Source organism: Diadema antillarum, unplaced genomic scaffold (genome assembly GCF_040938485.1).
Source record: "Diadema antillarum isolate AM-2024a unplaced genomic scaffold, OU_Dant_1.0 scf00000057, whole genome shotgun sequence".
NCBI classification, from domain to species: Eukaryota; Metazoa; Echinodermata; class Echinoidea; order Diadematoida; family Diadematidae; genus Diadema; species Diadema antillarum.
The window spans coordinates 1,786,932-1,797,909 of NW_027270946.1; the positions used below are offsets into that span (position 1 = coordinate 1,786,932).

General features: G+C 39.5%; 1 protein-coding gene across 1 annotated transcript; it reads right to left on the minus strand.

Annotated features, from left to right (window-relative positions):
• Nucleotides 1-5,595: 5,595 nt before the first annotated feature.
• LOC139715916 (histamine H3 receptor-like) lies at nucleotides 5,596-7,527 on the minus strand. The gene is made up of 2 exons (XM_071627469.1): nucleotides 6,718-7,527; nucleotides 5,596-5,661 (listed from the first exon to the last, which is right to left on the minus strand). The coding sequence occupies exons 1-2, from the start codon at nucleotides 7,525-7,527 to the stop codon at nucleotides 5,596-5,598; spliced, it is 876 nt and encodes a 291-aa protein (XP_071483570.1).
• Nucleotides 7,528-10,978: the final 3,451 nt, after the last annotated feature.

Here is a 10,978-nt window from a genome sequence, read left to right on the forward strand (position 1 = left end):
GGAAAGTTTCCAAATGTCATCTTCCTTATTCCTTATCCGATTTTTGTCATTTTTGCATTGTTCTGTATAATTTTTCCCTTTCTTTTTAAGTTTATGTTTGGGTGGATTTCCTCTTTAATGGATGAAAAAAGTCTCCTGCAAACGTGTTTGAGTGCTGGTGCATGTGTGTGTTTGTATAATGCGGACTAGAATAAAAATGGAATATTTTCCTTGCAATTGCTGTCTCAGTTAATTGTAACATTTTCGGTACAAATGAAATAATACACAAAATTTATATAGGCCTAATACCAGACATTCCACATTATAAATATAACATGGATATGATCGATCATCTGTGTTTTCTTCCCATGAATTTTACCTAAAGAAGGAAAGACGGTACCGGACTATTATCTCGTACATTAATGCTGCGCAAGTATTTTTTTTTTCGTATTAATGTTTTTTTTAAGATTTTATACATTTTTGTTTTATAAAAATGAGGAAAATATCGACCGCAAAGCTTACCGGTCCCGCTTGCTGGATGCTTGCCCAAGCAAGCAGCAACTGATGGATGCTGTAGGTGAATGATTATTCTTCCGTGAGAGCGATAACAATCAATTTGCTGATTATTCCGTCACTTTCGGGGATGTCTGATGCACGAGTCTTCGAAGGAATCAAGTAGTTGCAGAAATAATCACATTCAAATATGTAGGTAAATGATGAATAAACTGGCATGTCCATAAATGATGAAAAAATGATGATGATGATAATGATAATAATAATAATTATTATTATTATTAGGGCCTACTATTATCATCATCATCATCATCATGATAATAATGATAATGATAATAATAATAACTTAATAATGATAATTATCATTATTATCATCACCATCGTCATCATGATAATAGTAATAATAATAACAATGATAATAATGATAATATTATTATCATCATTATTATCATTATCATTATTATTGTTATCATTATTATAATCATCATCATCATCATCACTATTATTATGATAATAGTAGTAATAAATTCGACTAAACTTAAATAGAGGGAGCAGGTAGATAAAATGGTTCGTTATAAGAGAGGAAACTTCCATGAATTGTAGTACATTACAGAAACGGTCCATTGAAACACCCTCTGAGCAGGAAATTTGTCATGTCCGAAACCTCCCATTCCCTAAAGCCTGCATTCCCTGCCAGTATAGACTACATCATTATGTGATGATATCACAGCTGGTCTTTTGTTGTAGCTTGGATTGGAACCAGGTGCGAGCACGCTAGCATCAACAGTGCTCACAGATATTCGGGCCAGGTGATGAGGTTACACAGAACCAGTTTCCAGGGCGATGAATGGCAATGACATCACACTTTGGTATTCTATTGTTGCAAGTGAAGGGAAATAGTAATTCAGGGCATGTGAATAGACCTGCATACCTTCAACAACAGCAGGACTCATAAAATCACATGTAAATTTCATTACTAAGCGCGACACCTGTGGTGTCAGAAACAATCAATCTAAGGAATGTTGAACAACAGAAGCTCATTTGCATATGAATCGCGTCTTGGCGGTTTTGACATCGTTACTCTGCAGAACAAACAATAGGCGTTTTCACATCAGCCCGATAAAAATCCAAGCTCGAGATATTTTTCGCGATTGCGAATTAGCGCGTTATTTCATTTCTTATTCACATCAGCCCGAAGAGAATTAGCCCGAAATTTTTTCGAGCTAATTCGACAGATGAGCATGTGCAAACAGCATCAGTAATGTGTGCACTTTCAAAAATTTATCATGCTTTGTGTGCAGTTTGCCTCGATCGATCGGGTCACACACGCTAGGCATGATGGGATGCATCGCGCTAATTTCTTGAGACGTTTTCACATTATCAAATAGCGCGCTAGTTCGCCAATAATCCCGCTATTTCAGAAATTTCCCGAGTTGGACTCGAGAAATTTTCTCGACCAGAGCGATACAATTAGCGCGCTAATTTGTATTCACATTATCAAATAGCGCGCTATTTCGTGATCGGGTTAATTTCCCAAGTCAGAAAATAGCGGGCTGATGTGAAAACGCCTCTACTGTGTGACACACGGAGAATGACTTTGGAGAAGAAGATGATGCCTTGTACTCTAAACGCATACCGACATAAAATCAAACTTGTCTGTGTTCGATCTTACAATGCCTATACGCACAAACACAAGCAACAAACAAACACACACACACAAACACACACAAACACACACACACACACACATACACACTCCGGGACAGCAGTGACTAACATACATACTACATGTAGTACACGTTTTGGAACGGCATACACTGAACAGGAGATTTGCCGATATTCTACGTTTTATTTTTTTTTACACGAATTACTAGTACATATATCAACTAGCATAAATATCACATCATTGAAGGTTCCTTCATAGGCTATCAAACGTAATATTACGTAATAATGATACGTACAAATATCATTTGTATTATACATGTACTGGATTAAAGTAACGCTTCAGTCTTTCCTTATCACGAAGCTGTGAGTGCGGACTAATGTAGTTCTCAGTAAAGCTACATCTCTAAACAAGTGTGATTCGGATGCTCAAAACCACGACAAACCTAATAGGTTTTTATGTTATCGTTGCACGTGCTTGCAGCATTATAGCTCCCATAAATACAAATTAAATCATTTAAATTACTGTACCTTAAGACAGACTTTTAAGATGAAAAACAGGCCACCATTTCAACCAGGAACTCATCGAAGCAAACTAACTTGTACAAAATAATTCCGGCCACGGATCATCCTTCATCATTATACAAAATGATGCACAGGACAGAGTGGATCGGTGAGAATTGGATGCGCGAGTTTAACTTTGGAACTTTGAAGTGGTTTTAGCAATATTCTCACTGATCCACGGAATATTCAATTCAGTTCAATTCAGTTCAATCATTCAATTCAATCAATAGGCCTGTGCATTATTTTTGTTATAAAATGGACTCGTAAATTCATGAAATACAACCTTTTACCCCATCATGCGTCGGGTACACACCTACTACACTATACAAGACTTGAGCCATGCGTTCGGATTTTACCGGACGCATGGCCATACATTTGGATTTTACCGGACGCATGGCTCAGTGTGGATCAGTAGAAATTATAAAATGGGTTCAAGAATGTAGCCAATAGGAAGCGCTGAAATGAGACACACCTCCTTCCTTTACTTCAGTACAATTGCACTGCCTGTAATCCTATGGTAGATTGCCGATCGTCTGTGCGCGCGGCGGCTCCTTTGATGAATTGCATGCATACGCGTACGCGCTGTCAATCCTGTAAACAACTTCTAGTTCGGGCTGCCGGCCGGCCGGCCTGTCTTCCCTTGTGCATAACATTATGTGGCGTACGTACGTATACTGTATTATACAACACCTCAGAATGATGTCGAATTGTGATTGGCCAAGAACATGTCACATGACATTCAATAGAAAATACCTATCAAACTCATTGAGAGTGACAGCCATACAATAGGCCCCTGGCATGGGCCTATAGCACGGCTCGAAGGTACTATAGCACGGCTTCGCGGGGGGCTACTAATGCATGGCCGCTCACAGAGTTCTGTGGCTCACACCCGTAGCAAAGCGCCAGCAAACTACATTGTACGTGCTGGCCGGCTGCGCTGCGCTGCCGGTAAGTCTCACAGACCAGGCGCGGCGGAGTACTGCAACGTTAACGTGTACGCGCAGTTACTTTACCTAGCTAGTTGCATGTATCGCGGCGTGTATACACCTAGCGGTACTGCTGTGTTTTTACTTTTGACTCTGATCTGCTACGTGGACCACAGTGATCCCAACATCAAGACTTCATTTCAAGTTGAGAAACCGTAATTTGATTATTTTTCTGTGTTTTTATACAAAATCATTTTCGGAATTAGACAAAGTCTAGACCTACTACTAAGTACTAGATCTACCGACATCTCAGATCGACCTAACAGCCAGGCCTAACTCGATCTAACGTTAGCGTAGAATGGGTATAGACCCTGCGGAGTTCGTGATTCCTGTGACTGTGTGGTCGAATCATGACGAGTGTTTGAAAGCAGTACACAGGGTGGTTTACAATTTTCTGCCTAATTGTTACATTTATTTTGGGGCCTTCCTGAGTTGGCGGTCACTAATTTTGTATTGTGATTGTGGACAAGGTGTTGTATAAAACGAATAAATGATTTTGTTCGTGCATTGGGGCACGTAATACCGCACTCGGCGCGAGATTCGCCACTGGTCTATTCAACGCGGCGCTACGCGCCTTGTTGAATAGACCAGTGGCTCATCTCGCGCCTCGTGCGATATTCGTGCCCTATGCACTCACAACTCATAAATTATTCGTATACTATACGTACACTTTGTACAGTATAGTAGACCAAGCGTTATGGGACCGGACGCGTACATGGAGTCACTTTGAAGAGCAAATCCAACGATTTAGCAGGTTAATTCTCACGCCGTTTTCAGAGTATGTTGTCTAGTAGGCCTATATGAGGAGTCTGTATCAAGTCTTTAAGGTAAAGGGTGCATATTCTATGTAAAATAAGTAAGTTTTCATGCGGGTGTCCGGAAACCCAACCCCCCATTATACTTATACTGTATGTGCGGGACTTCCGCGAGTGCGACGTGCGTAAAAGTCTGGGACGAACATCTTCGGACGTCTTGACCCACAAAGGTACGTGAAAAACGCTGAAAAATGATGTTAGTTTTCAAATTTTCGACCCATTTTATAAAACAAATGATGCACAGGATTATTTCGTGGCGTTAGTGTAGGCGTAGTGCACTCGAGGGTATTTACAATTGTGAAACATGCACGAGGCGAAGCCGAGTGCATGTTTCACAATTGTAAATACCCTCGAGTGCACTACGCCTACACTAACGCACTCTATCCTGTGCATCATTTGTATATCAATGCATGACAATTGACCAATCCGGGCCCTGTTTCATAAAGCTATTCGTAAAGATACGAACAACTTACGAGCGACTCGTGATCAGTTCTTATGTGCTATTCTTATCATAATTTCCATAATTCAGCACAAGAACTGATCACCAGTCGCTCGTAAGTTGTTCGTAACTCTACGAACAGCTTTATGAAACACCCCCCAGATTGCAGAGATTTTAAAGTGGGCGCACTGAAGCATATGGGCAACAAAGCCAAACGAAAATACATGTGCATCCGGGACATGTATATTTTGTTCTTTCCGAGAGAATCCAGATTTGAGTATTTTAACCACCTTGTATTATGGAGTTGCTGTATCATCTTAAACACACACACACACACACACTCACACACACACACACACACAATCAAAACATTAGAAGGATTAAAGACTGGTCTAAATATCGAGTTAAGGGGGTATCTCACTGGGCTTGAAAGTAGTTCGCGACTAGTTCGCGACTAGTTCGCGACTCCAGATTTTGCTAGTTGCAGAGACGTCTCCGCGACGTCTCCGAGACATCTCCTGAAAATTGCAGAGTCTCCGAGGAGTCGCAAGAAATTTAAACATGTTCGATTTTTCGCGAAGTCTCCGCGACGTCTCCGAGACGTCTCCATTAGTTGCGGAGACGTCGCGGAGATTAATTATACCCGCGACTGCTGAGACGTCTCCGCGATGTCTCCGAGACGTCTCAAAGACGTCGCCAAGACCTGCTGGAGACCAGAAGAAAAAATGGTGAGAGGTCGCGGAGACGTCTCCGCGACTGTATTTGCCGCTGTTTGACCTACTTTTCACAAAACAGTTATATCAGTGATAAGCACACATTATAGATGAAGAAATAGCCTTATGCTTCAATTTGGTTTGAGTTTGTGCATCAAATAATGACATTAATTAATGTGTGTGTGTGTGCGTATGCATGTGTCAATGATAATGAAATATGTATCTAAAGAAGGCCAAATTGCGACGCGACTTTCAGATGGTTTGATACATACAAAAAATTAACTTTCGATATTAAGTGTAAAGAAATTAGGAAAGAATTACAATATGTGTGCTAATCAAAAAATCGATGGTAACTTACAAGGTGATCTAAGTTATATTTTCATTTGATATTTTTGCAGTCGAACATTCCGAATGAGCTGGAAGTCGCATGACACTGTGACGGCCTAATAACCCTCGTAATAATGATAAATAACTCTACCCCCTACCCCCCCCCCCCCCACATTGCCAAGTGCCCATTTATACACTTTGGTCGAGGGACATTGTGGGTGAAACATAAATATCTATATTAATTCCAGTATTATGTCTTTAACATTTCAGAACGAACCATTTCACAATACTGATGTTGTCAATTGTTTTCTTGTGTAATCGGTCAGATCGCTATGGTTGACATTAAGTGAAAATAAACAAATATGTATGAGTTACCATTGGGTATGCGAGGTAATCGTGCAAAGAAATGAGCTATGATAGCAGGCAAACTTTGTTCAAAAGATTTGCTTTTAGAGGAGTTATATTTCGCTGTCAGTTCTTCTTGCCTGAGGTATACGTGTACCCGTGCAACAGCTTCTATCCCCAAGGTATAGGAACCGTCGAAAATGCTGACCAAAGCGTACGTTGGTAAAAGCGTACAGAAAGGGGTTTATAGTTGAATTGCACCAGAGCAAGTTGTTCGTAATTTCCCACGTCAAATCAAACACGCAGTCGCCACAAAAGGCAAGCCTTATGCTGGTGAATTGGTATGGTAGCCAGCAGAACATGAAGGCCCCTACGAGCACGGCTAAGAGAGAAGCCGCCTTTCTGTGACGAACGTACTGCCTCGCATCCCGGCTCCTCTCCGATTCCTCCTTGGCGTTGTTCCCGGCGGACTCCACGTGCCGAGCACTGTCGATTGTTGGGATATCGGTAGAGCGGGAAGACTGCTGCAAGCGACGTGATGGTTTCTTACATGGAGGGGTCATCGTCCCCGTTCTCGACTTCAGCGATGATATGGCCACGTACTGCATCCCCTTTGCGCTCGGCACTCTCCTATGAACGATATCCCTCGGGCCGCGTCTGATGCTGCAGTACACCGAAATATTCAGAAAGAGTATGGCAGTGAAAGGAATGATAAATTCGATCAGATTCATCGCGAGCGTCATTGGAATTGAAAACGAGTACTCCATTTCACACTTCATGCTGTAATCCACCTCTGACTTTTTGCCTGACATTCTGATCCATCCGAATGCGAGAGTGACGTAAAATACCAGGCATACGCACCACGCGCTGACAATTGTGACGATTACGCGCATACGAGTCTGATAACTGGCATACTTCAACTGTTTTTTCACCAACCAGTACCTATCGAGACTTATGAGAACGATAGTTACCACGGAAACAGAACACAATGTATAGTCGAGAGTTAGCCACGCTTTACAAAGAAATTCCCCAAAAGGCCATCTGCGGAGAACCAGCGCTACTGTGTTAATAGGTAGGACAATGAGTCCAATGAGAAGGTCAGTGATCGAAAGATTCAAAATGATGATATTTGGCACTTTATCCCGAATCCGTCGATCCTTTGAGAAGGCTACTATAACAAACATGTTTCCAATTATCGTGATAGCTGATAACAAAAACAAAGTTAGCGGCACGGTGGTCAGCCATGCTTTGGAGTAACCAAGATCGTAATGTGAATTGTTGCTTCCATTAAAAGGAGAAATTGAATTTATCAAATTCATTTTTTTAAAGAATACTTTAAAACTGCAAAATGCAGCACAGCTCACAATCATATGAAAGTCTCGTTAATCTGTAGAAAATTCAGTTAGCACACACTGTGTTACCAACATACACATGTTTAAATGATTGCAGTGAGTACTAAAATAATTAATGAAGAATTTAAGTGTAAAAACAAATTCATTCAAGTTTGCTTCAATTTTGCTTCAATTTGAAATCTGAAATTGCTGAAATGTAAAGACAACGGGTGAATGATACCTTTATAGATATCTTGACAATATTTCTTGTTATGTAAAGGATGCAGTGTCATAGAAGAGATTTCACTTTTCTCAAGTTGACGATGACCTTATTTGGGATAATTTGAAACTAGCGTTTATCTGTTTTTACATTCAAACTGCTCGACTGTTTCGACTGTCCTTTGATCCATCTGATTCTGGTCAGATACATTCAGAACACATTTTGTTCCCGTTAACATTTCATTCCAATAGCTTCTGCTTCAGAGCAGTGGTTGTAGTAAATTCTGGAAAACCGAATCCAATCAGAAGGCGGCGTATATTCCTTCAAACTGTTTAATCGTTGTTTGAAGCGAGCTCAAATTGAGTTGATCTCATATAGCCCGTTGAACAGGTTGGTACTCCTTTGTTTTGATTGAACTATGCGTCTGTTCGCTGTCTTCTGAAGATGGCTGGTAATTTGTGACGCTCACCGCACCGTATTCTGTCAATGAGTCCTCTAGAATCTAGGATAAGAGCAAATGACAAGTTATATGAAAATATACCCTTGCCTGCTTGTTATTGTCAATGTTAATTCTGACAAGCATAACATGCACAACGTTTACGAAGTCGAAGTTTTGCTCTTAAGTTTTGGCACAAAGCGGGAATGAGTGGCATTGTTACATAGTTCTTTGTCTCTTCATGGAATATATATATATATATATATATATATATATATATATATATATGGAAACAACTGTACAACACTTTTAGTTTATATCTTCCTCGGCCACCATTTTGTAGAAGAAAATTTCCAAAGCAAGAGTCTCCATTCCATCTCTCAGACAGCAAACCACTGATTAGCAAATTGCCTATTTAGAAGCTGTCACTAAGCAGAAGTGTGACGTCAAACGGCATATTCTTAATTAAAGAGCGGTTAAATAACGCTACCAGTACCCTAATTGCAATTTGTCATTTGCAGGCGTTACGTGATCGTGTAGACTGTAAACACAAACCTGTTGTGTCGTTTTAACTGTCACACATTTCTCAATATATTTGCTTTGGCTAACTTACCTCGTCACACAATATGCACGTCCCGGCTTGGTACTACGACGCGTAGATTGTCGTTGTGGTGTATCCAACCACATTGGTGTGACTATGCGTTCTGCAAAGAATTACATAATATGGATAAGAGGCATCTCTATGGTCTGGAGAAATAATATGCGTGACTCTAAGATATCTATATAAATATCCGACCTTTACTTCATGACTTACAACAATAATACTCATATACCTCGCATCTCAAAAAGTTGTACATCGCGCAAACACATTAATGCAAATCATGTTAAATGGAATCATTTATAGGAATATCGAGTGATGATTCTGTTATGATAATATAATTATGTAATGTGCATAGTTATAACGATAACAACGTTAATAGACATTGTACGGTGATCAGAGGGATAGTACAGTATTCGTGGAGATGAGGACGTTGGGCTTTTAACTTTTTGTGAAATAACAAGAAACCACTTATTAAATAGTAGAGCATACCATTCTAGGAGTAATTTAAAATTCATTTGATGAAATCTATTCTGGAATGAATGAGACATAAAAAAAAACCAAAAAAACAAGCTAAATCAAAGCGATCGAAATAAAAGGTGGGTCCCAACTTTTATAAGGATGGCTTTCTATCTTGGATATCTCAACCACTTCAAAACCATGAAAACCAGATTTTATCAAACAGACAGGTAATTTTTCTTGGGATTACATGCTCTTTCACATTTTAAGAAAGATTTCTCATTATCTCACCAGAAATTTTAGAAACCTAAAATTAGGTATCAGCCACAACGATATGATCCCTTTAAAGTCACAAACATTTCATTCGACGCGCCTCAAATCTCGTTACTCGTTACCTCATCGAATAGTGTTTGCAACTTGAACATTGCTAAATTTGCCTGGGATTGCATTTTCTGCACTTTAAAATAATTACGGTTTGAATAACGATGATGTATACTTATTTACCATGTTTAGAGTAATCCATGTGTTACAAGGTCAGTTTTTAAGTGGATCACTCTTTTTAGATTGACCTACTTTAATGTTATCCTTCAAAGCATGCCTAGTTGTTCTCAGTTTTACTACTTATATCTTTATACGATTTACTTTTCGATTTGTACATATTTTTTTCCTTAATTGAAATGAACCAAACTATGTGATTGCTTTAAGCATGCTTTATATTGGTATCATATTATATAGATGATAACTGGTGGGAGAGGGAACATACCGAATGTTCCACCCGAAGGGTTTGAAATGCTATTGAGGGAGGTTATACGTCAACGTCAACCACAAGCACAACGCACTCGATCGCTCGCTCAGAGCCAAATTCACTGTGCTCGGGTCCTTCGCTATTTGTTACGTGAAAATGTTTTCCCATGAGAGAACATTACAAAACAATGTTCTCCCATGGGCAAACATAACGAATGTTCCTCCATCACGTGACTGCGTTTAGCCAATCACCAACCGGTATTTGAATAACCCATTTAATATCATACTTTGTTTCACTTTTTGGTTGATGGAAAATAAACTAAACTGAAACTGAAACTGTGATGACGACGTAGAATTATACTAACAAAATTACACTTGCCACAGGAGTCAAACGCTTGTCCAGCCAGGCTGCTACATACTCGGCGCAAACATGTTGATTTAACACTGCATTCATGGGGCACCCAAATGTGTTATCTATAAAGAGCATTAACATCCTAATGATATTCCATTTTTTTTAAAACATCGAAACGGTATACAATTATTTTTGGATGTATTTATGTTTAGGAGCAGTTGTGTCATTGTATACTTGTATGTCGGTTGTATGTGTGTGTCTATTTTCTTCGTTTGTTCATTTGTATACTTTGTGCATATTGACTACGCAACACACTCTAGGGACATTTAGCTAAGTTCGCGCAGGTTAAACGTTGTGTAATATTGATTATGTGGGTTTTTTTCATCATGCGTTGCATGTGTTTTATCCATTGTAGCTACATGGTTCTATATTAACACCCTTTTAAAGGAAGAATTGCCCATTCGTTAATTTGCTCTACATTCTGTAGAAAGTTCA

Excerpts from the sequence above, each read along its gene's own strand:
- LOC139715916 (XM_071627469.1), bottom strand. The coding sequence starts at position 7,527 with ATGTTTGTTATAGTAGCCTTCTCAAAGGATCGACGGATTCGGGATAAA. Across the intron at positions 5,662-6,717 it reads CTTCTCTCTTAGCCGTGCTC|GTCTTGGCGACGTCTTTGAG; the intron begins GTAGGGGCCTTC and ends GGTCTCCAGCAG.